Source organism: Plecotus auritus (assembly GCF_963455305.1).
Source record: "Plecotus auritus genome assembly, chromosome: 7".
Lineage (NCBI taxonomy): Eukaryota > Metazoa > Chordata > Mammalia > Chiroptera > Vespertilionidae > Plecotus > Plecotus auritus.
This window is the reverse complement of record NC_137774.1, coordinates 142,210,336-142,236,957: the sequence shown is the minus strand read 5'-3', so window position 1 is coordinate 142,236,957 and position 26,622 is coordinate 142,210,336. Positions and strand designations below refer to the sequence as shown.

At 37.7% G+C, this 26,622-nt stretch overlaps 1 protein-coding gene across 4 annotated transcripts in view; it reads left to right on the top strand.

Annotated features, from left to right (window-relative positions):
- Positions 1–26,622, top strand: part of SREK1 (splicing regulatory glutamic acid and lysine rich protein 1) — a 50,912-nt gene that overhangs the window by 11,592 nt on the left and 12,698 nt on the right. For 2 of the 4 annotated variants that reach the window (XM_080679823.1, XM_080679822.1), the window contains exons 2-9: positions 2,018–2,151; positions 7,957–8,072; positions 12,648–12,812; positions 12,925–13,103; positions 14,271–14,401; positions 15,276–15,390; positions 24,550–24,669; positions 25,290–25,664. In XM_080679823.1, coding sequence (XP_080535949.1) covers positions 2,018–2,151; positions 7,957–8,072; positions 12,648–12,812; positions 12,925–13,103; positions 14,271–14,401; positions 15,276–15,390; positions 24,550–24,669; positions 25,290–25,664 — 1,335 coding nt within the window. Of the gene's footprint in view, positions 1–2,017; positions 2,152–5,831; positions 7,671–7,956; positions 8,073–12,647; positions 12,813–12,924; positions 13,104–14,270; positions 14,402–15,275; positions 15,391–24,549; positions 24,670–25,289; positions 25,665–26,622 lie in introns of those variants that run through there. The other 2 variants (XM_080679825.1, XM_080679824.1) reach the window with 2 other exon arrangements.

Sequence of the window (26,622 nt, the reverse complement as noted above, 5' to 3'; positions counted from 1 at the left end):
GTTTTGAAGCTTGCTGTCAATACAACAAAATAGCATATATATCAAATCGCATATACAGGTAGTCCTGGGATTATGTCGGACTCAACGTACATTGTTTCGTGGTTACGTCGCCATCTATCTATACTAATAATAGAGGAATATGCAAATTGTTCGGGACGCCATCACAGTAACAGTAACGACTGAACAGCAGGCTGTGTGGGACGACGAGGCCAGCAGGGGTGTTAGTGAGGGACGACCAAATGACTGAACAACAGGCTGTGTGGGGCGACGAGGCCGGCAGGGGGGTTAGTGAGGGACGACCAAATGACTGAACAACAGGCTGTGTGAGGCGACGAGGCCAGCAGGGGTGTTAGTGAGTGACGACCAAATGACTGAACAACAGGCTGTGTGAGGCGACGAGGCCGGCAGGGGCGTTAGTGAGGGATGACCAAATGACTGAACAACAGGCTGTGTGGAGCGACGAGGCCGGCAGGGGCGTTAGTGAGGGACGACCAAACGACTGAACAGCAGGCTGCGTGGGGTGACCAGGTTGGCAGGGGTGTTAGTGAGGGACGACCAAATGACTAAACAGGCTGCATGGGGCGTCCAGGTCAGCAGGGGGGGCAGTTAGGGGCAACCAGGCCAGCAGAAGGGGACAGTTGGGGCGACCAGTCCAGCAGGGGTTGGCAGTTGGGGGCGACTGGGCCAGTGGGGGGGGCCAGTTAGGGGCAACCAGGCCGGCAGGGGGGGGCAATTGGGGGCGACCAGGCTGGCATGGGGGGCATTTGGGGGTGACTAGGCCAGCAGGCAGGGCAGTTAGGGGCGATCAGGCAGGCAGGCAGGTGAGCAGTTAGGAGCCAGTGGTCCCAGATTGGAGAGGGTTCAGGCTGGGCTGAGAGGACCCCCCCATCCCCCCATACACGAATTTTGTGCACCGGGCCTCTAGTCTATAAGAAAAAAAAGTTCTGTCATTTCGACGTATGTATATATGTGCTTTATGTTTTTTATTATTTATTTACTACAAGTGAAGGTCAGGAATTGTTATCTTTCTTTTAAATTTTTTTTACTGTTTCACTTCATTACTGCTGTACATGTGCTCCATGTGGGTGATGTAGGTGCTTATGTAGGTGGGTTCCGACTTACGGTGAAAATTGCATTACGTTGCACTGCCATAGGAACAGATTTCCGACGTAACCCGAGGATCTACTGTATATCAACATATGTGTAACTCCATCTATTGAAAAAAATCCGCATTATTAACCGGTACACCTGGTATATATTTTGTTTGGGTAGTTTTTTCCTTGTTAAAGATAATAATTAAACACTTTAATTAAAAATAATTATGGACAGGTGGACAAAATGATCATCCACGAGTATAGTGTATTTTGCAATCTAACAAGATAGATTCATATTATGGAAAAATTGCTTTAATCTGTGCCATTTCCTTTTTATTATAGGCTTGCCTAGATTGAGTTAAATCTTAGTAGGACTTGTAAGAGTCTTTGCTCTTATGCATATGATATGTAACATTTTGTTTGTGAAATCTTTTGTCTGGAAAATCACAGTGCCTAGCCTGAAGTAGTCTACTATATACAAAAGACCTTAATTCCATGTTATCTCATTGTTTCTAAGATTGTTAATGAAGTTTTTAGAAATTTAAATGTGCCCGGGAAGGCTTAGAAGTGGTTACAAAACTTTAAGTCTTGTGGATTGGTGCCTTTATAAAGGTATTTTGCTCATTTATATGGTTCAACATCTTTGGGTTAAGCAGTTTTCACATTTTGCTCAGATTAATAATTTAAATGTAAAGTTTTTAAATTTAAAGTTTTTACAAGTATTGCTAAAGGCCTGCTTAGTTATCACTAGTCTTTGCAGACAGATCATCATTAAAAGAGTTAGTTTTGCTATTTCATGTCTTAATGATCTTTAGCAATAAAACTTTGTAAGTCTTGATTCTGTAAAGATCTCAGAAAATTTTTTAGTGAAAACGACAGAACCAGCCAAATGTTTGTCTAATTGTTTTTTTTTTATCTTGCAGCAACGCACCTCTTGCTTTTTCTTCCAAAGTATGTTATGTTAAGTTTCGTGACCGATCAAGTGTTGGCGTGGCCCAGCATCTAACTAACACGGTTTTTATTGACAGAGCTCTGATAGTTGTTCCTTGTGCAGAAGGTTGGTACTCTACATGTTTTTTTCTATTTTAATCTCTGTTCTGTCTGTTAATTACCTTTGACTTTCTTAGAAATTGGCAAGTAGTACTCTGGCATGTGTGTTTGTGTGTGAGAATGAAATTTGGAGAAGGAAAGCATTTTTACTAATAAAATATATTAAAATGGTTCTTTTGTTACTTAATGTAAGTTTAAAAAGTAGTTAAACATTAAAAAGTTTTATAAATTATTTGGCTTCTCCAGTTTACATTGGCTTTCTGTAGTTAATTTGCAAGATGTAAAGAAAGGTTCTAGAAAAAAAAATAAAAAAGGTTGTTTGGGGAAATTATTTTAAATGTATATATGAATAAGCACTTGCCTCTGTGTATACAATATTAGTGATATTACATAACTAAAAAATGTGCACATTTTGCCAAATTGGGGTTAAGTGATATTTATGGTTATAAGAAAATATTCATAATTGAAGCTTTAAAGTATTCTACTAAGGTTGCTATGCAACTGGAATTTACTTTTTTCTTCTGGCTTTTTTTGTGGGGGAAGGAGTAATTGAAGAAAAATCATGAAAAGTAAATTTTCTTCATCAAAGAAAAAGTTGTTGAAGATGTGAACAAGGCTGAGGCCTTATAGTTACTTGTTAAATTTTATGACTTAACCTGCTTTAAGAGCTAATTATTACTAATATTTATTTTTTAGTAACTTCTATTTACAGAGCCACTTATATAGTAAGCTGTGCCGAATTTGACAGTTCTCGTGTGTAATTAACTTTTATCTAGAGCACTGACTATGGCATGTGTACATGGATTTTAGAATTGGGTTATTTAAATGCCTTTAAAATGTATTTTTATTGGTGGATGGTGGTAACTTTGCAACATAATGATTTTACCTGAAACAATTTAATATACTTTCATATGTAATACTTTAAAACCTCTTTTAAAAACTAGGCCAACATTAAAATAATGTATACTAAACAATTTGCCATACTTTTTAAAGGTTTTATGCTTATTTCAGAATGCTATTCTGAGATGTCAAAAACATTAATCAGATACTGCGAGTATCATTCTTTTATTTTTGAAGTCCCAGAATAGAACATTCTGGATTTTTTTCAGATAAATTTGAAAGTATTTTTCCTACACCTTGGGGTTAGAGTGGAGTGGGGAAGAATAAAAATGGATTAAAATTTATTATTTGCTAACTCTGTCCTTATCTACTGTAAGGAGATAGTGAGCCTAGAATTGGAGAGCCAGGTGAGGAAAGAGCTGGTAATGGTTTAGTTCTGCAAACCAAGTTCATACCAATTTCACAGAAGTAAATTTCATGGGAGAAAAATCAGAAGGTTTATTAAATGGGAATATTAATTATATCATAAAAATGAGTCACTAGCAGCACCAGGTATTATATTTTGTTGGCTCATTACTGAATTAGAAGGAAGAATTTTATCAGTTGTTGCTTTGTTGGAACCTTACTGTAGTCCCATAGGACCTTTTATTACAGTATTTGAGAAACCCTGGCTCTAATTTGTCATAAATGTTCAAAGTTATAGGTAGGTAGAGGTTTCTTATTTTGTTTGTTTTACTTGATAGAGATGAATAAATGCATTTTTAATATCATTTTGAGACAAAGTTTCACCTTTTTGAACATGAAAATTTAAATATTTTCATTGCAATTTAGTTATGTGTTTTAGAACAGCCGTCGCCAACTGGTGGTCTGTGGACCACTGGTGGTCTGCAGGGTCCGAAAGGTTGGCGACTGCTGGTTTAGAATACTTACCTATAAAATAATTGGTGTTAGAAAAACATTCAGACACACATTTTTCATTAAATAAAATACATCTGAGATAAATTTATAGAACCTAAAGAATGTCATAGTGAGCCTTTAAAGATCTGCTTATGCACTGCAAGCAAAGTAATAAAGTATTATATATTGTACCAAAAAAAGATAGCAAAGTGAGTTTGAAATAAACCAAAGAAGGAGTTCTAGTGGAGTAAGTTCTATAAGAGAGATGTACTGTGGTACTGTGAACAGTGTTCTATTCATTTCATATTGCATTCTTTCCTTGATGTTATAGAAACAGCATTATGAAAGAAATGAGAAAACCATAGAAAAAAATTTTAGTTTCTTTCAATTTGCTGGTTTAAAAAAAATAAAATAGACATTGTGAGGAGATTCTAAGCTGTATATGTAATGTTCGATGTGTAATAGTTTGATACATATTAAGCATTAGCTATTGTCAATGAAACATGCCATTTCAAAATAAATATACTTTCATTATGCTTGACCTCTTTTTGTTGTTGTGTGCATCTCAGATTTATTTTTATAAATGTTAACACTTAGAAAAAAAAGATAAGGTCAGACATAACAAGATTGTCAGCCTAATCATCAGTCATAACTTTATGTCCACATTTTCTGGTAGATGGATTTTGACTATTAATTTGGTTTTGTATGTTTTCTCTATGTGATATTTGTGCATTATTAGATGACTAGACTGGCCAAGGCAGACCTGTTACACTTGCCTGACACTTGCCTGAGTTAGGCATTGTTTGCCATGCCACTAAACCTGCCGTCAAGTGAAACCTTCATTGGGGAAATGAGATCGGAGTCTGAACCGCAGAAGATGGACGCCCTGTCTCTGTTTTTTATTGTTTTACTTTAATTTCATTTCTTTTTCTTTATTTTGTCCCTTTTTTGTTTTTGTTTTGTTAAATCTCTTTCACTTTAACTTGTGAGCTGGTTTTCCAGTTCTTTGTAAATGGTATTCCATTAAGGATTCATAACATTGCATTGCAAAATATATGGGGAGATGATCAGCAGAGCTCAACCTTAAGATAAAATAAATGTTCAAAGCAAATTAGGATACAGTGAGTATTAGGAGGCTCAGTGGGAATGTTAATTGGTGTTTATAGACTGATCAGGTCCATTTGTTCTTGAAACACTGATAAAATTATTAGTAACATTTTCTGACCTCAGTGCAACATTTTTGCAGTTTCTCTCCCAAATGTATATTTCTTATAAAAATCAACTGATTGCATCCTCCCCGCTAGAATTTTAGCCATCCAGAATCATGGAAAATAAGTTAATTTCTTAAAACAATCTGGGGTAGAGGACACAAAGAGACTTTCACTTTAATGATAGTTATTCATTATAGAAAATAACATTTCCTTATAAAGACCTAGTTGCCTGTGAGGGGAATGGATATTTGAGAAGCTATTAAATACTTACATGTGTGTGTTTCTCTGTTTGCTTGAATTTTTTGTTGAGAAATATTCAGAGTTTACTAGCTTCTAAATGATTCTGAGATTTAGGACTACTAATTTAATACAGTGAGAAACATTGTTTTCTCAGTTGTCATTGAGTCTAATTTGGGAAAAATGCTAAATGCTTATTTGTTTTATACTTTTATATGCTAATAGTATTTAGAGGGTAAGTTTGATAGAATTCTATCTTGGAAATTAACTAATGGAACTTTATTTAATTATCTTTAATAATAATTAGGATAAGAAAAAATTAGTGGGCTTACAGTTAGACTTTATGGTAGTTTTTTACTGCTATGAAAGGCAGCAGGAGTCAATCTACTGATGCTTTTTTTTTGAGGCCCACTGTGAAAGGCTTTATCATATTAAGTATTCAACATTTGGCCTGTGTTGAATATTCTTATTGTTTGTGTAATCTTTTTACATCTTTTGTATGGATAATTTGGCTTATTTAATTGACAGTATATTAAATTGGGATTTTAGATTGGAACATTAGGGTAGCAGAGCACAGAGTTTATATCCTAGGACTTCAGTTGATTTATCAACGTGTTTAGGTTTTACAAACATTTAAAAAATAATTCCTATTTATAACAAAACATGCCTAATAGCAATATAAATAGTATAGTATATTTGTGGGTATACAGAAATATGTGTTAATACTAGTAACTATTAAATATAAAATATTGTTTTATATTTTCAGTAAGGCCTACCTTTCATTTATCTCTATGCATGTTAAAAATTTATGCTTATGCAGAATTTACACAAATAATACAATAGCTTTGTTTTTGAAATTAGTAGATTAAAGTAATATAGACTTAGATGTTTCAAAGATTAGAAAAAAGTAGGCATTAAAGCTAATGTAATTTTTTTTTTGTTCTTGTAAATAATTGTAACCATTTTTAAAAGCAAGTTTTAAAATCCATCTTGAATTCCATTTAGAGATATGTTTAGATAATATTGTTTAGAGGTTTATCTCTGCATATCTGGTTGCTTTAAATAAGAGTTTTGACCACTAAAACCTAGCATGGTGCTTTTGAAAAATTCACTCCATGTGCTATTTTCAGTTTAGCATGATTTATAAACTGTTTTAAATTACTTTTGAATTCATAATGGAAATGTGTAGCTAACTAATTATGAGTAGTTCTTCCAAAATAGCTACATGTAGTCAACTTTTTTTTTGTTGTTAATCCTCACCTGAGGATATTTTTTTCATTGATTTTTAGAGAGAGTGGAAGGAAGGGGGAGATACAGAAAGAGAGAAAAATATCTATCGGTTGCCTCCCACACCCACCGTGGATCAAGCCCGCTACCTAGCATGTGCCCTTGGCCAGAATTGAACCAGGGACCCTTCAGTCCTCAGGCCGATGCTCTATCCACTGAGCAAAACTGGCTAGGGCGCTGTAGTCAACTTTTTTAGGAGTAAATTTTTTTTTGTGGGGGGGGACTGTAAGAGAGAGAGAGAGAGAGAGAGAGGACCAGGAAAAATGCATGGAAGGTGAAGTCCTTATTAAAATTAATTGATTAGAATTCAGTAATTAAATATCACAAATTGATGGACTTATGTCAGAGTAAATTTTTAGTTTTTAGTCAGGAATTTTTTTCTTAGCATCTAAGATTATTTCAGTGTTATTATTAGAAGATGTTTATAAGCAACACATTTAGGGATCAGCTACTCCTCTTCAGATAAGTATACATAAATTGGTTCTAAAAGTCAATGATTTAAAAAGTTTCCTGAGATTAGGGAACTTATTTTGTTAGTTATTCTGAAAAGTTTTAGCAATTTCCCAAGGCATATTCTTTAGACCTGGGTTCTTTTGAGCATTCCTGACGTTGTTGGGAGGTGACTTATTAACTGAATGGGTGTAAGCTTCTTTTTAAATTGAAGCTGATTTCATGCAGTAGGTATTTGTTTTTTTTCTATCTACTTGAAATTAAGTGGAATTTATTGGAAGGGTTATCAAAATTGTTTGCATCACAAGTAGGTAGTTTAAATAACAGGATAGGGGCACTCAGTAAGGAACAAATTTCAATTCGCACATATTTGTTTTTTCTTTTTCTTTTTTTTGACTAATTTGGTTATTTGCCATTTCTGGGGATTAAACTTTAAAAAATGTTCTTCTTTTCTGTATCTGATGTTCTGTGTGCTATTAGTGATGCAGCCAACACGAACGGTTGTCATGTGTAACACAACTTTCGATCACCGCGAAAACACCGTCCTGGGAAAGCGTCCATGCTTGATATCGTTTGGTTCATGAACATTAAGTTTCCAGTACAGGTGACCCATAGCTCAAAGTGTTAAATAATTGTCTACATTATTCAATTTTTAAAATAATATTCCATTAATGAGATTGTTAGTCTTTGAAATTTTGCTCACTTTTATTTTTCCTAGTAGAGCAGGATAAAAGGAAAGACTTAAGTTGTAATTTATTTCTTTATACGGATCTGATAGATAGATTCATTTATTATTATTATTTTTTAAGTACAAGGGTAATTGTAAAATCATAGTGTAAAGTTTGTGTGGTGTTTCTGCTTTCTGTAATGTTTGAAACTTGCCTCTGCAGGTAAAATCCCAGAGGAATCAAAAGCCCTCTCTTTATTGGTTCCTGCTCCAACCATGACAAGTCTGATGCCTGGTGCAGGCTTGCTTCCCATACCGACCCCAAATCCCTTGACTACAGTAAGTATTATATACCTTCTTCTAAAAGGGATGAATGTTCAACTGTTTAATCAGTTGAATAAAGGGCTTAGAAAATTTTTATCTTGAATCTTTTATTTTAATGGAGAGATCCAAAATATTTACTTAGTTTTCCCCCCCTCAATTGTCACTTACTAGTACTTAAACTATCTTTTGGAATTCTGAAGTAATTGAAGAGTCATTTAAATTTAGAACTAAAATTGATTATTCATTAGCAAAACAGTTACTGAAATTCAGCATTTTAGACAGCATGGTGAATTGAAGAATTTAGGTAACTATATTTCCCAATTCATGAATACCACATTTATTTTAAAAATACGAACTTATTTACAACCTGATAATGGGAAAAAATATCTCAGAGAAGGATTTATCTGAGAAAATGTAACAAGGTAAAAACATGACAAAATATTTTTTTATGAATTCTGTAGAATTAATAGTAGTTTAATGTCTTCTTTGTGATTTCCGAGTGGGGTTAAAAGAAGTTATTGCTGTTACTGTACTTTGGTTTTTATGTAAAAGGTTCAGGTCATAATTACTTTAAAAGAGTGGTCCCGGGTTCGATTTCAGTCAGGGGCTCGTGCCCAGGTTGTGGGCCCGGTCTCTGGTGGGGGGCATGCAGAGGGCAGCCGATCAATGGTTCCCTCTCATCATTGATGTTTCTCTCTCTCCTTCCTTCCTCTGAAAGCAATAAAAAAAAATACATTTTTAAAAAAGGGTCATTTTTCTTCGAAAACAAACCCAAGACAAAATATCACCTTAAATTGAAAGTTTTATCTAGCTTTGTAGTACTGAATTTTTAGGGAGTGAACTCATGTTTTATGATTATAATTAATGTATCCAAGTTATAAAAGTGGGTTCTGAAACTTTGAAGTGCAAAATTTTAGGTCTTTTAGTTTTATATGACATTGTTTTGATGGAGATCTGTATTGTGATTTATAGGGGGAAATGCTTTTTAAATTCAACAGTTGATCATTTGTATTGAGCTTTCTAGAAATTTTATTTTGGGTATATTTTGGTATATTTTAATTCCTTGACTCCCCCTGCCACCCTCAAATATTTTCTTGCTATTTTGAAAACCCTTTGGGTTTATTTATCAACAATATAAAGTTTTTATTGTTTAATTTGTTGCCCTTAGTGAGAATAGTTTCTTCTTAATTCATATGTAGAGAATCTGTTGTTATAGAACTTAGTTTATGAAGAATAATTTTAGTTAGAAAATAGAAGGTGGCCCATTGTGTTTTAGCTCCTGGTTACCTTTCTGACCTTTTTTCCTGGCTCACTCCACTTCACCTTTGCCATTTCTTGGACATGTCAAGTACATTTCTGCCTTAGGGTTTTTGTACTTATTTATCCTCTGCCTAGAACTTTATTTTTCAGACATTAGAAAGGTTTACTTTTAAACTTTTTCATAGCAGTGAAACTGTTCATCAGGTTTCTATTTAAAAGGGAGGCCAAAGTTTATGTATAAGAAGGCAAAATGTGTTATATCTGGAGACCAGATCATCTTTAACTCATCAAAGATCAAAGGACAACTAAATATTTAGGTTCCTTAGCCCAGGGCTAGAAAGTAGATTAATCTAAAGAAGGGCAATTTTAGTATTACAGAGCAGCCACATCCAATAGAACTTTATCCCATGATGGAAATGCCTGTCTGTCTCTGTACTATTGAGTGTGGTAGCCACCAGCAGCTGAGCTATTAGGCCCTTGAAATGTGGCTAGTGTGACTGAGGCACTGAATTTTAATTAAAAATCAAAATCAAACTTCATATTCAACAATATAGAAAATATTTAAGATATTTTCTACAATTTTTTGATAACTTGAAATGGTGATGGTGAGCAACAAATCTAAGATCTGGTAGTAGCAAGATACCACAGATTATAATAAATACTATGAAAGAAAAAAACCAGTGATTTGGTAGAGAGTAAATGAAGCTTCATATAATAAGGTCAGGGAAACGGTCTTAGAGCAAATAATTAAACTGATACTCGAAGTCATCTGGCAGAAGCAGAGAGAAGAGCTTTCAGGGCAGGAGGAGCACTATGTGAAAAGTCCAAGGTAGGCCCGGGCTGGGTGGCTCAGTTGAGTGGTGCATCATCCCGTACACCAAAAGGTTGTGGGTGTTTGATTTCAGGTCAGGGCACATAAGTTGTGGGTAAATTTTATTCAAAGGTAATGGGAAACCATGGATGAGTTTTAAATAGGGGTAAGACATGATTTGACATGTTTTTAAAAGATCACAAACTGGCTGTTTTGACAAGCATAAGTGATACTTTTTTCATCAACTTGTATTTTCACCTTTAGGAAGTTGTTAAATCTTAGTAATTTTGCAATAATATATCCGTATGTAGTCAGTGCTCAAAATTTTCTTAAATTGTGTAAGTGGAAATGGGAGTGGTATTGTTTTTGTCCTTAAAAGGGTTTTTTGTTAATTCTGCAAAACTTTTCCATTTTCAAATTCTGAGATTTCCATCTTTTCTAGTTTAAGTACACATTAAAAATACGTTCTTTAATGCTTGAACTAAAAACTGAGTTTACTAGTGTTATGAAAGATCGCTCAAAGGTTTTTGTCCTTTTCCTGCAATCTATACTAATAATCTATACTAATAAAAGGGTAATATGCTGATTAGACCAGGAGACCTTCCAGGAGACCTTCTGGACATCCTTCCCGACAAAGCCATGGTGGTGGGGCTGAGGCACTGAGGCTGAGGTGGTTAGGGGCGATCAGGCCAGGATGGGAGGGCAGTTGGGGGCGAGCAGGCCGGCGGGGGGCGGGGGCAGTTGGGGGCAGTCAGGCCAGCAGGGCCCGGGCCTAAACTGGCAGTCTGACATCCCCCGAGGGGTCCCAGATTGGAGAGAGTGCAGGCCAGGGTGAGGGACACCCCCCAGCCGCCCGCACGAATTTCGTGCCCTGGGCCACTAGTATTATAAATAAGGGTTTAATATTTTAGGTTTTTTTTTCCTTAGGTAAACTTTGCCCCTGTTTTAATTTTAGTCTGTGAATGATGGTACCTTGCTTTGACCATGTGTTAGCTGAGTAGCTTTGGGAAAATTAATTTCTCTCAGTCTTATCTGTGATAATAGTAATAATAACTGTCTCTTAGGGTTGATATGAGGATTAATAACCCAGGAAAAATTAAGTACTATGATATTGTTAACTAGTACACACAATCAGTGTTCGTGAATGCCCAAGATCCAATCAGTTCTCATTGTTTGTGAATTCACCCACTAGCTAAAATTTATTTGAAGGCTCAAAATCAATACTTGTGGAGCTTTTGCATTCATTCATTGACACACACAGAATTATGATACATTTGAGTTTTTTGATATGTACATTCCCAGATGAAGTCAAACAGAGGAGTGCTCTTTTTTTAGATTTAATGCTGTTCAGGTATACCTCTTTTTTTTGTTTGTTTTGTTAATCCTCATCTGAGGCTATTTTCCCATTGGTTTTCAGAGACAATGGAAGGGAGGGGGAGAGACAGTGAGAGAAACATCGGTGTGAAAGAGACACATCGATTGGTCCCCCCCCCTCCCCCCACACACACACGCCCTGACCAGACTGGGGATCGAGCCTGCAACTGAGGTACATGCCCTTGCCTGGAATTGAACTCGCGACCCTTCAGTCCTCGAGCTGATGCTCTATCCACTGAGCCAAACTGGCTAGGGCCAGGTGTACCTCATTTTATTGCACTGTGCTTTATGTCCTTACATGTGTTGTGTTGTTTTTTTGTTTTTATAAATTGAAAGCAATACCCTGCAGCAACCAAAAAGATTACAACTCGCTCTGTTGCTGTGGTCTGTAATTGAAATAGCAATATCTCCAGGGTATGCCTATAAATAAGAGTCCTTTTTGTGGTCTGTTTAGTGCCATGTTTTTCACATTTTGTACTTTTTGTTAATGATTTCACCATTTAAATTAGCTCCCAAATGTAGTGCTAAAGTGCTGTCTAGTGTTTCTAAGGGCTGGAAGGCTGTGTGATGTGGCTTACAGAGAAAATGTGTGTTAGGGTTCATTCAGGAATGAGTTGATAGTGCTTCTGACTGTGAGTTCAGTGTTAATGAATCAACAATAAATGTTAAATAAGGTGTCTTTAAACAGAAACATAACGTAAAACAAGGTTATGTATTGGTTGATGAAAATATTATGACCAGAGGCTTGTTAGGAACCTAGCCTTCTGATTTTCTCTAGGAGCAGTGATTCACTATTCAACAGTTCAGTGTTTGTGGCAACTTGATAGGACATAACTACTGCAGATAATGAGAATTCAGTAGGACATAACTACTGCAAATAATGAGAATTGAGTGTTTTAGTGTTAAGGTTAAGAGTAGATAAAATATCCAGATAGTCAAGAAATATGTTGCATTTCAAATTACGTTAAAAACTGCTGTGACCTCCCTCTTAATAATTCAGACATATCCCTGGCTTAAAGTGGTTAGGAGCCCCTAGTTTCTTCCCATTCTTGTTGAGTTGATCAATTCTTTTCAAGATTAGAGAATGATAATTTTTGATACTAACCAAAAATGTGCTTTTTTCTTCTTCTTCTTCTTCTTAATAGCTGGGTGTTTCCCTTAGCAGTTTGGGAGCTATACCAGCAGCAGCACTAGACCCCAATATTGCAACACTTGGAGAGATACCACAGCCACCACTTATGGGAAATGTGGATCCTTCCAAAATTGATGAAATCAGGAGAACAGTCTATGTTGGCAATTTGAATTCCCAGGTAACGAAGACACTGATTCCCCCTTCTTAAAAATCATATAGATTGATAAAGTAATATTTATGATTTTTTTAAAAGAATATTACTTTATTAAAATTTTGCTTTGTTTCTTCAGACAACGACAGCTGACCAGCTACTTGAATTTTTTAAACAAGTTGGAGAAGTGAAGTTTGTACGGATGGCAGGTGATGAGACTCAGCCAACTCGGTTTGCTTTTGTGGAATTTGCAGACCAAAATTCTGTACCAAGGGCCCTTGCTTTTAATGGAGTTATGTTTGGAGACAGGCCATTGAAGTAAGAAACCCTAAACAAAGAAATTTTAATGATTTTGAAAAACTTTCAAGTGTTTTTGATGTAATTAAGGCTTTTTTTTTCCTTTTTAATAGTAATTGGCAATTTGTAGAAAGGAAGACTTTGTGTTAAATATACTAAATGAATACCTGAGATACCATTTTAGCCTTTATGGTTGTATTTGAAGAATCTTATTTTCTATTTTATAAGTTCTAGTTTAATGTTAATGTTGGTTATATACCCTATGTAATGATCATAGGTATTTTTCCATAAGCTTTAACAAGTCAGGTGGGCTTTGCATTATGACAGGACTAATGGACAATTTAACATATGGCTTGAACTTTTTTATTTATTTAATACAGTAATAAGAATTTTGGTAAATCCAAAATCCCAGGAAGAAAATAATATTAAGTACTCAGAAATGATCTGAATCATACATTTTGAGTTTTAAGGTTGGCTTCTATCTTTGTTTGCAAAATGAGAAATTGATGTAGCATATCAGATACTCTTATTTTATGCAGATTATTGAGGTAATTACCTTAGTTATACAGTTCGATAAGGATTCTGCTTTAAAGGATAAATAACCGTTCCTAGTGAATGCTTGTCTTCTATTGTGGAAGGGGTGAGACTGAAGAAATTCTTCTATGTGCATCAGAGAAACCACTGTTGCCTGGTAGATAAAGAGTTTTATTAAATGCCTCCCACATTCAAAGCTGTGTTTGACTCAGCTGTGGTCCAGGGGTGATTAAAATAGTGTACAGAATATACAGCTTCCCTTGCTCTTCCCAGGGTGCAGAAGTTACCAACAAATTCTTATAATCTAAGTGATTGATTTTAATATTGGTGTCAACATTTTAATTTATTATAATTCTAAGCTGTGCAGGGGAAGCAGTTGTCCTGGTCTTTAAAGTTGTTAAAGAAGTCAGCTAACATTCAGAGTTTTTTTTCTCCTCTTGCTTTTGGCTTTGTTAGCAAGAGATGATGGCAGGTGGAAATGAGATTCATTATGGTTTTGAGGTTGGTTGTGGTTATTCTGTATTTAGCTATATTACTCTTTAATGTGCTTTCGAGGCGTCGATTCATAAATATATGTATCATGTAAATACTTAATTGTTTCATGTTTTGTAAAAGATGGTGTGTATTTGTGATATGCTAATGTTTTTAATTTAGAATAAATCACTCCAACAATGCAATAGTAAAACCCCCTGAGATGACACCTCAGGCTGCAGCTAAGGAGTTAGAAGAAGTAATGAAGCGAGTACGAGAGGCTCAGTCATTTATCTCAGCTGCTATTGAACCAGGTAAGGTCATAGTGTTGTTACATAGGTCATAGTTTAAGATCATAGAATTTTAGAACTTCAAGGAATTTTAGAAATTAATCTTGTTCAGTTCCTTCATTTTACAAACAAGAAGACTGAAACTCAAGAAAGAGTAAGTGACTTACTAATGTCAAAGGTCAAAGAAGTACTTAGCACATTCTTTTCCCATGATACTGAATTGAGGCACATTAGCCTGAGTTAATCAGTTTTATACTTTAAGAGCAAAATTAGTGCTCAAAACTGACTTGCTTAAAGCAATGTATAAATGTTATTGTGAGACCAAAACCAAGAATAAATATATTTAAAATGTGATGATTAAGCAGACTCACTTTTCATCAAAGTTTTAATTGTAAATATAAACAAGAGATTCTGTGAGTTAGGGAAAATACACTGTTTTAGCAAGGTAAAAGAACACTTACCTCTTCAAACTTTTGTGTTGCTAACTAAAATTTAAAAATCCAATTTAAAACTGTCTAGATGGTTTACATTTGAGCAAGTTTTCTAAAGTAGTACTCAGAATTTAAGCCTTAATTCTAGCAAAATAAATGGAGAAGGATTTAAAATCACTGTTATAGGAATTACAGACATGTTATAATCGTACATTATGGCAGCAACAAAATATTACGAACAGCTGTTTATAATCATCTGGTTTATATGTACTGCTGCAGGGTGGCTGCACTCAACGAGTTTATGCAATGACTTTCTTGGATGTTTCTGAAGGATAATTGCACAGGAGGAGGATGTACAGAGAGTAGGCCCCTTGCACTATATGTGGTACATTCCACTTGTGCCTGATTATTAACTGGGATCTTTAATTGTTCTGAGCTTACACTGCAAAGTGGTTTTTTCCTCCCAGAGTCTGGAAAGAGCAATGAAAGAAAAGGCGGTCGATCTCGTTCCCACACTCGTTCCAAATCCAGGTCTAGCTCAAAATCCCACTCTAGAAGGAAAAGATCACAATCAAAACACAGGTGAGAATTTCTGCTATCACTTTAAATTTTTTTTTGGTTTTGTATTAAAAATAGTTAAGATTTCTGAGTTTTTGTCCAAATGTCAGAATTTGGAAATTTCATAGAGTTCACCAGAAAGTATGGTTACCATGAAATATTGCTTTAATTGTAATTAACTATAGTTAAAAATGCAATTTTTAATATGTCATTGTTATTTCAATGAATTTTTAGTTTTAGAAGTTGGTTTTCTATCTTAAGATGCAATGTTTCTGATTTTTCTAAGAGTAAACTAGTGTTTATACAGACTGGCAGAAACTTTGCATATTGAGAAAAGGGAACCATGTGTATGGGGATGCTGATGGCTGATTGCTGAAGTTGCTGCCCCCTCCCCCTTCCCAGTCCACTCAAGTGTTGGAAGTACCATCCCAGATCTTGCTTTAAAGTCCTTACCTCTCTTTAGTATTTCGGGACCTGAAACAGGAGTAACTTGAAGCTTTAGTTCCAACTGTTGTATTGTGCTTAAGCTCTGTTTCTGTTTTGTTTTATTTTTGAGCATAGTTCTGTTGTTTTTCTTTTTAAATCTGTTGTGTTTGACTCAAAGGGGATCTCAATTGTCTTTAAGATGTGGAGGGACTATTACTGAAATGTGGAAATGTATATAGTGGATTCTAACTGCATGCTGTATGCACACATATACCTAGGCCTAAAGAGAAGAGGTAGAGAAAAGTGTGTGCATGTTTATGTGTGTGTGGTGTGAGGGTATTAGAAAAGGAGGGGAGAGTTTGAGGGGAGGGAACCTCACCGGCAAGCTCAGTTTAGTCTGTTTTTCTGTGTTGTTCAAGGAGATTGAAACAATGAGATAGGAAAATATTATTTCTATGACTCTAATAGGGTATACTTCTTGCTATTTACTGGTTTATACTTCTCTGTTATTCTTAGTTTGCAAAATCTCTTTTGGGATGTGGTTTTACTGTATTCTCCCACCCATGGCCTTACAATAAGGAAAGTTCAGATCCAAGTGAAGGAAGTTGTTTCATGTAAAAGGAATGACCAGTGCAGCAGAAGCCAGAACTGGAGAAGGAAAGGGGTATAGAAGCAGTGGTGCTAGATTGTCGACATTAGTATAGGTTGACAGGATGTGGTGAACATAAAGGAGGTCAAGGAAATACAGAATTGAATTGAAGAGTTCATTTTGTGTTGATTACAAGAGCCAGGCTCCAAATCTAATACCTTAGTGGTTTTCTAGGCTAGAATAAAACCAAACTTAATGATTGACATCATTGTTTCCTTTATAATCTCTGGGAAGCTTTATCTGTTGGGGCAAATATTTTAACTGTCCACTTTAAGGTTTTTGCTCTCATCATTTTAAGTATATTTGGATATTTTCCCTTTGTGCAAGGGTTAATGGGGAGGAGGATTGTTCAGTCTGAACTGAAATTTGTTAATTATGTTTCTCATTCATGGAACTGCTTTCATATAGGTCTAACTATGTAGCATTATAAATTACTTATTCTTGGCATGCATACAATTGACCCTTGAACAACATGGGTTTGAACTGCATGGGTCCACCTATATGTGGATTCTTTTCAGTAAATATATAGCTCTCCATATCTGTGGGTTTAGGGTTTATGTATTCAATCAACCACATATCGAAGACAGTACATATTTTCGATCTGCAGTTAGGAATCCACAAAAGTGAGAGGCCTACCATATGCATTGTTCCATGCCATCCTATATAATAAAACCCTAAGATGCAAATTGACCAGCGGAACAACTGGCGGAATGACTGGTCGCTCTGATGCACACTGACCACCAGGGGGCAGACACTCAATGCAGGAGCTGCCCCCTGGTGGTCAGTGCACTCCCACAGGGGGAGCGCCGCTCAGCCAGAAGCCGGGCTCACAGGTGGTGAGTGCAGCGGCATGGCAGGAACGTCTCCTGCCTCCGTGGCAGTGCTAAGGAGCAGCGAGCAGGCGAGCAGTAAAGACGAGGGGTCCCGGACTGTGAGAGGGTACAGGCAGGGCTGAGCTCCCCCCCTCCCCCCGCACGAATGTTTGCACTGGGCCTCTAGTTTTGTATAAGGGACTTGAACATTTGCAGAATTTGGTATCTGTGGTGGGAGGGGTTAGTTCTGGAATCAATCTTTTGTGGATTCTGAGGGATGACTGAAGTTTTGGGGGAGTCAGAAGATTTTTGATTGTCCGGTGGGTCAGCACTTCAACCCCCGCATTGTTCAAGGGTCAACTGTATATATACACACATACACATATCTACACACACACACACACATGAATACACACACACTTTTATACATGTTTTTGGTAAGCATATGTTATTTTTATACATGGTTTATAGAAACATAAATGGCTTTTACTAAGTTCTTAAATACATAAGAGGATGATTTGTGTTTAAAGGGGAAAAAAAAAACTACCCTTACTCAGAAAACTTAAGGATCTTGACTTGGAAGTAACTTCCCCCACCCTAGTAGGGGAGAGGGATGGCAGACATTTCTTGGCTTTCCCTTCCCTGCTGGATACCCTTAGCGCTAGCTCTGACCTGCTAGACTTAGCAGGAGTGTGGGTTGTAGGAGCCCTTTCTTTTGAAGGCCCCCTTTCTACGTTCTCACTGTCCTCAGGTGCTTCTAAAGCCCCCACCCTTCTTATTCCTTCCCCTTAGGAGGAGGAAGGGGTTTTTTGTCACTGTGATCTTGGTTAGGACTGGGATGATTTGTTCCCATTTTTTGTTTCCAAATTTTCATGTGTTCTCATCAGGACAGTGTTAGAAAAGATGGGTAGCATTCTAATTATTATATTTTAAAGTTAAGTAACTTTTACAGACCAGCATAGGACTATAAGACATTTAATAACATTTTGTGGCAAACAGCTGACTTACAAATGATTTTTGTAACATGATGGTAAGTTGCCCTTTATTCACTTTAATTTATAAATGCAATTTTGCACATTACTCTAAAATGAGAATTGCTAACAGTAATTTAAATCTTATCTTTGGTTGGATTAGATTTATTCTTTTTTTTTTAAAGTCTTTCCTCTTATTCACTGCTTTTTTTTTTTTTTTAATGAATCTTTATTGTTCGGATTATTACAATTGTTCCTCTTTTTTCCCCCCATAGCTTCCCTCCACCCGGTTCCCACCCCACCCTCTGCCCTTACCCCCCCACTGTCCTCATCCATAGGTGTACGATTTTTGTTCAGTCTCTTCCCACATCCCCCACACCCCTTTCTCCCTGAGAATTGTCAGTCCACTCCCTGTCTATGCCCCTGATTCTATTATATTCACCAGTTTATTCTGTTCATCAGATTTTTTATTCACTTGATTTTTAGATTCACTTGTTGATAGATATGTATTTGTTGTTCATAATTTTTATCTTTACCTTTTTCTTCATCTTTCTCTTCTTAAAGAATACCTTTCAGCATTTCAAATAATACTGGTTTGGCGGTGATGAACTCCTTTAGCTTTTTCTTATCTGTGAAGCTCTTTATCTGCCCTTCAATTCTGATTGATAGCTTTGCTGGGTAGAGTAATCTTGGTTGTAGGTTCTTGCTACTCATCACTTTGAATATTTCTTGCCACTCCTGTCTGGCCTGCATAGTTTCTGTTGAGAAATCAGCTGATAGTCCTATGGATGCCCCCTTGTAGGTAACTAACTTGTTTTTCTCTTGCTGCTTTTAATATTCTCTCTTTGTCTTTTGCCCTTGGCATTTTAATTATGATGTGTCTTGGTGTGGTCCTCTTTGGATTCCTTTTGTTCAGGGTTCTCGCCTCTTCCTGGACTTGTAAGTCTATTTCTTTCACCAGGTGGGGGAAGTTTTTGGTCATTATTTCTTCAAATAGGTTTTCAGTATCTTGCTCTCTCTCTTATTCTGGCACCCCCATAATTCTGATGTTGGTACGCTTGAAGTTGTCCCAGAGGCTCCTTACACTATCTTCATATTTTTGGATTCTTTTTTTTTTTTTCCGGTTGGGTGTTTTTTGCTTCTTTGTATTTCAAACCTTTGACTTGATTCTTGCGATCCTCTAGTCTGCTGTTGGATCTCTGTATATTATTTTTTATTTCAGTCAGTGTATGCATAATTTCTAGTTGGTCCTTTTTCATTTCCTCGAGGGTCTCACTAAATTTATTGGCCTTTTCTAGAAAATTCTTGAAAAACCTTATAACCGTGGTTTTGAATTCTATATCCAGTCGTTTGCTTTCATCCATTTCTTTTATTTGTGACCTGTTTCTTTGTCTCTGCAATTTGGCTGCTTCCCTGAGTTGATAGAGTGGCTTTGTGTGCTAGGTGTCCTATAGGGCCCAGTGGCTCTGCCTCCCCAGTTACCTGAGGTGGACACTCTTGGTGCACCCCTTTGTGGGCTGTGTGTACAGTGTTGTTGTAGTTAAGCCTTGATAGTTGTTGGTATCACTGGGAGGAATTGACCTCCAGGCCAATTGGCTGTGAGGATCAGCTGTGTCTATGCTGGGAGAACTTCTGTGCTGGAGACACCCTTATGAGACAAGACTTGCAAAAGCCTCTCTGCTCAGCTTGCATGGGGCGGAGTCTCAGGGTGGAACAGACAGCAATGGCTTCCAGTCAGCCCTGCCCTAAGAGGCCCCTGGGTCTCAGTGTCCCGCGGTAATCGCTGCAAGCACCTCAGAGAAAGCTGCCCTTGAGTTTCGCCCTCTGCCACACAGTCCTGTTTCTCCCCGAATGAGTCTGGGTCCCCAGATTCTCGCCTGGAACTGGAGTTCAGAGCAGTCGGGAGCTTTTGTCTCCCTTCCAGTTGAGAAAGACAGCCGTGTACTCTCAGTTGCCAGCCCTCTCTGCGCGCGTGCGCGCCTCCGTACCTCTGCCTTCCACAGTTCCTCTGAGTCTTGGTGTGCTTTTCTCTTTCCTGACAGTCCAGTTTCTCCCTGTATGAGTCTGGGTCCCCAGAGTCTCACCCGGAACTGGAGTTCAGGGCAGCTGGGAGCTTTTGTCTCCCTCCCGATTTAGAAAGCCAGCCGTGCACTCAGTTGCCAGCCCTCTCCACGCGGTCAGTGTGTGTCATAGCTGCCGGCCAGTCAGCCTCGGTACCTCTGCCTTCTGCAGCTCCTCTGAGTCTCAGTGTGCTTTTCTCTTTCCTTCTCGTTGTAGAATTTCCACTCAGCCAGCCTTCCTGTGGTTCTTGATGATGTCCGTTTTGTCTTTTAGTTGTAGTTTTGAAATTGTTGTGCGAGGCAGCAGTTTAGGTGTTTACGTATGCCGCCATCTTGGTTTCTCCTTTGGATTAGATTTACTCTTGATTTGAAGCTTTTAGCATTCCTAGTTAGAAACTTAGCATTCCTAGTTAAAAATCTTGTAATTGACTAGAGGGTGATGCAGAGACACAGAAATATTTAATGTCAAAATTAAAATACAATAATTATTCTTGGGCAGTAACTTTCAAACTCTGAGGAGACCTATAGGGTAAGGAAGGAAGCCAAGTAACTTTTATCAGGGGTCTGGTTAAATATTTAAAAGGGGTTTCTTTGCTTAATTAAGGTGGAAAGCACTGTTTGATTAAAACATTATTTATATTTTTAGTAAAGTTAATAACAGAAATCTTAAGACTTTTTATTAAGTACATAGAAGCAAAGGCCCTTTATTACATTATCATATGTGGATGTCTGTAAATGGACTAAAAATGTTCTCAGTTTTACATTTTTGCCTTAATACCTATTACTTGATCCTTGTGTCTCTTAGGTTATTATTGATAAAAATTTCAACAAACTCTGACTTATTATCTTCTTATATTAAAAACATGGTATGAAGATAAATGTATAATTTTTAAGGACATAATAGATGAGTGGTTCCGTTGAAAATTAGCTGTTAGAAAACAAATTTTGACTAAAAAATGTGTTTAAAAAAGATTTCATTAATCAAGGGTTTTCTGGTTTCATAGTATACAACAAGCATTTAACTATATGTGTTTCTTTTATAGATATTGGTTTTAATTAATGAAAACATGACTCTCAAAATGAGTTTTAATTATATATAGCATACTTATGGAAGCTCATTTGACCTCTTGGAATAAAGATAGAATTTAAAGTTTTCATTTTTATTGTTGATGGTGATGATAGTGAGAGTTAGGAATTTTAATCATTTACTCTGTGCCAGAGGCTGCTAGACAGTTAATTTTCCATACATCATCTGACTTAATCCTCATGACAGCCCTAGTAGATGTAGGTATAATTCTTACTCCATTTACAAATGAAGAAACTCAGGTTAGAGAGGTTGACTAGTCAGAGTTCTCACAGCTAGTGTGTGGCAGAGCTGAGTGTTAGGGTCAGATTGTCTGACTCCAAAGCCAGTGAATCATCAGTTTATTATTAAGGTTGTGTGCATTCAGTATTGTTATATTTTTATAGTTCCTATGATATTTCATTATGAAAAAGACTAGAGGATCCGTGCACGGATTCGTGCATCAGTGGGGTCCCTTGGCTTGGCCTGTGGGGATTGGGCCGATACTGGCAATCTGCCATTCCCTGAGAGGTCCCGGAGTGCGAGAGGGCACTCTGCAAAGTTTCTGTCGCTCGGTAGCTCCTATGTTGAGCGTCTGCCCCCTGGTGGTCAGTGTGTGTCATAGCTGCCGGCCAGTCAGCCGGTCACTTAGGCCTTTATATATATATAGACTAGAGGCCCAGTGCACGGAATTCGTGCATGGGAGGTTGTGTGTCCCTCAGCCCAGTCTGCACCCTCTCCAATCTGGGATCCCTCTCACAATCCAAAACTGTTGTCTCCCAACCGCTTGCCTGCCTGCCTGGCTGATTGCCCGTAACTGCTTCTGCCTGCCAGCCTGATCACCCCCTAACCACTCCCCTGCCAGCCTGATTGATGCCTAACTGCTCCCCTGCTGGCCCGATATCCCCTAACTGCCCTCCCCTGCCGGCCTGGTCACCCCTAACTGCCCTCCCTGCAGGCCTGATCACCCTCAACTGCCCTCCCTTCCAGGCCTGGTCCCTCCCAACTGCCCTTCCCTGCTGGCCTGATTGCCTACAACTGCCTTCCCCTGTCGGCCATCTTGTGGCAGCCATCTTGTGTCCACATGGGGGCAGCCATTTTTGACCACATGGGGTGGCCATCTTATGTGTTGGAGTGACGGTCAGTTTGCATATTGCTCTTTTATTAGATAGGATATTACATAAACAGTTATTTCAGTGGGGAAAGGAGCCTAGACAATTACACAATTGGAAAAACTTATTTTTTTACTTCTAGAATTCCAGTAATAAGGTTTCTTTTAATAGCTATCTTTATCTATATATGTAAAAGGCTAATATGCTAAGTGTATGTTCAACTGGTTCAGTTGAAAATAAGATGCACACTGACCATCATGGGGCAGACGCTCAACACAGGAGCTTCCATGACATGCACTGGCCATTTACAAAGAAATGGTACCACGGACCTGGCACCAACAAAGCAACACTTGGCTTCCCCCAAGTGGGAAACAGACCCCACCACCTTCCCAGAGCGACACCCCACCAAATCGCAGCCATCGCTGCCAAGACCCCATGGTGCAAAATGCGGCTTACAGCCCAGCCCAGCTTGGAAACAGTCACTGTGGGTGCCGGGTAATGACATCACGTAGCAATGCCCGGTTTCCTCTCCCTAGCGACTAGCCTCCTTGGAGTTTCTGCAGCCCAGGAACATGACTTGCTTTATAGCCAGGTGCAAATATTTTACACTTTAACCAAATGTCTGTGAAGTGTTTTCACATGCCTCATCTCATTTGATCTTCACAGAAGTCCTGGAGTAGGTAGCTAGGAGACTTGATAGAATCCTATTTTCTTTTCATTAGCCAGAAAACAGATTTAGGAAGTTTAGAAACTTGACCTGACTGAAAAGAAGAAATGGTAGACATTGAAAATGACTTCAGGTTTTCTCACTTCTCAGAATATAGTCAAACACTGTTGCAGTTAAATATTTTACCCTTTATTCTCCCTGTGTGATCAACAATAATAATCTGCTTTGTGTTGATATTTACTGCTGTGTTGATGACAATTATAAGTTGGGGTGCTTCATTGGGCTGAAAAAAGCTTAGCTAAATCAGGAAGCAGGTCTAATTAAGCAAGTTTATTCTAGCTACACTAATAAAAGAGAAAGATGCAAATTGACCATACCTTCATGACGCCCACCAGCCAATCAGGAGTGAGTATGCAAATTAACCCAACAAAGATGGTGGGTTAATTTGCATATGCAGGTGCTGAGTGGCATTCCGCACCGCCTCAGCAGCTCCGGACCTCTGGGCAGCATGGGAAGGCAGAAAGGAGGCTCCTGCCAGAGCGAAGGCGGTGCAAGCAGCCGGGGGAAGGAAGGCCCATTCTTGCACGAATCTTAGTGCATCGGGCCTCTGGTATATACTATATAAAAAGCTAAGTTGACTTGCACATGCACGATACATATAAAGCTCTCGCTGGCGCCAGTCACTAGTATAGTTATAAAATCAGGGCCTTACAAATCCAGTGTTTGGTTATGTCTAGCTTTAACTCATAAGTAATGATGTTTATTTTTCTGTCACACTATACTGTCACTAGTACTATGCTGCTTATATCTTCTTAATATGTATTATGACAAACAGCATAATTTATAGAAATTATTGAACTATGTAATCACTACTCAAGATTACAACTTATCAAGATAAGTTGTAGTTCCAGGCAGTCATTACATGCAAGTCAAGAGTTAAAGACAATTTATGATGTGGAAATTTGGATCATAGGAGAAGTCGTCTATACTAAGCCATGTAATAATTGGCAAAAGAGATTCGCATGAGAAGAAGACATAATGCACAGAGCTAGCATTATTTTGTCTCCTGTTTTCACAGAGGTATATTCTGTTTTGTGAGACATTCTGGAGGGGGGAAAACAAAGGAAAATAAATTAGCAAAAGAAAGCCACTCCTGAGAAATACTAACTTAAATCTGACACAGAAAATAACTTACATTCTTTCTCTGTTTTTTTCTTGGTGTTCTGGATAATGACCAATCTGATAAAGTTTCCATAAATAAAGTATTTTAGATAATCTAACTGAAGTACTACATAGTGGAGAATTTTAAAATATTGATACATACTTTGGGATAGTTTTTAAAATTCTCTTATTTGAAAGACATCATTAAAAATTAAAATTCTAAGAAAAAAGTTTGACATTCTAACAATTTGTTTTTCTTTAGGAGTAGATCCCATAATAGATCACGTTCAAGACAAAAAGATAGACGTAGATCTAAGAGCCCACATAAAAAACGCTCTAAGTCCAGGGAAAGACGAAAGTCAAGGAGTCGTTCACATTCACGGTGAGTTTTGGGGGCAGGGGAAGAAAAGGCTTCATTTGTTAAAAATCTGTTGTGAGGGAAAGTAAACTTTTTTTCTGATTGTTTTAGTGATGATTAATATTGGTTGCCAATGGTTTGGATCTGATTGCCATTATGACTCATGAGGTTTCTGTACTTAATTCCACCTGGTATTTGTTTTTATTTTATTAATCATTTATTTTAATCCTCATCTGAGGTAATTTTTTACATCAATACCTAGAAAGAGTAGAAGGGAGATAGGCAAGGGAAAAGAGAGAGAGAGAGAGAAAAAAACATTGGTGTGAGAGAGACACATTGGCCACCTCCTGCACACACCACAACTGGTCCAGAGATTAAACCTGCAACCCAGGTAAGTGCCCTTGACTGGGAATTGAACTTCCAACCCTTTGATGCGTGGGCTCTTAACGATTTAGTAGCACTGGTCATAGTGATATTTGTTTTATTTAGTAGCTTCAGTTACAACTGAGTTAATATAGAAACTTGTTATGTCTTATAGCTATTATAAATTGTTTTGTGTTGATAATTATTGAAGAAAGAGAGGAAGGTCCTTTTGGGGAGTAGAATTATTTCAGTTGTGAATTTACTTTTTTTTGTTTTTAAAGGGACAAGAGAAAAGACACCCGAGAAAAGATCAAGGAAAAGGAAAGAGTGAAAGAAAAAGATAAAGAAAAGGAAAGGGAAAAAGAGAGAGACAGGGAAAAGGAACGTGAAAAAGAAAAGGAACGTGGTAAAAACAAAGATAAAGAACGGGAAAAAGACCGGGATAAAGATAAAGACAAGGAAAAGGACAGAGAGAGAGAGCGGGAAAAAGAGCATGAAAAGGAGCGAGACAAAGAGAAGGAAAAGGAACAGGATAAAGAAAAGGAACGAGAAAAGGACAGATCCAAAGAGATAGATGAGAAAAGAAAGAAGGATAAAAAATCCAGAACACCACCCAGAAGTTACAATGCATCAAGAAGATCTCGTAGTTCCAGCAGGTTTGATATGCTTAAAATTTTTACCAACGTGTTTACTGATGACAAATGAAAATAAGTATTTTAACTAAGCGGGACAAGATTTTCTTTACAAGTGGAATCAGTACAGTAATATCAAAACATTTTCCTTTTCAGAGTAAACATTTCTCTAAGCGGGCTTGCCACAGCATTGAATCTGAGGAGGAAGGATGGATGGTATTGGGCAAAATTATTTGAAAAGTTTTACTTCTTTTTTGTGACCCATTATTTTAACGTGGTGGTAGCACTAGCAGATGGTGCTGCTGCTGGTGTTTTTGGAGGGTGGGATGGCAGGGGCAAGTTTTTTTTGTTTTGTTAATTAATTAATAAAGTAATATAGGTTTCAAGTGTATAATTTTATAATATACTAGAATCCCAGTGCACCAATTTGTGCACCAGTGGGGTCCCTCAGCCTGGCCTGCGGGATCAGGCTGAAACCGGTGATCCGACATCCCCCAAAGGGTCCCAGATTTTGAGAGGGCGCAGGGCAGGCCAAGGGACCCCACTGGTGCACAATCGGGGCTGGGGCTGGGGAGGGACTCGGGAGGTTGGCCAGTCGGGGAGGGCCCCAGGGCGTGTCTGGCCCCTCTTGCTTAGTCCCAATTAGCCAGACCCCAGCAGCAAGCTAACTTACTGGTCAAAGCGTCTGCCCCTGGTGGTCAGTGCACATCATAGCGAGCAGTTGAGCGGCCTTAGCAGATCATTAGCATATCATGCTTTGATTGGTTGAACGGACGACTGGACACTGAGCAGATTAGGCTTTTATATAGGATCACCTGGGTATTGCAATGTGTGTTCACCACCCAAGGTCAAATCTCCTTTCACCACCATATATTTAACACCCTCTACCTTTGTACCACCCAGTCCCCTTTCCCTCTGATAACCACCATACTGTTGTGTGTCTGAGTTTTTGTTTGTTCATTTTTGCTTTCAGTTTTATATC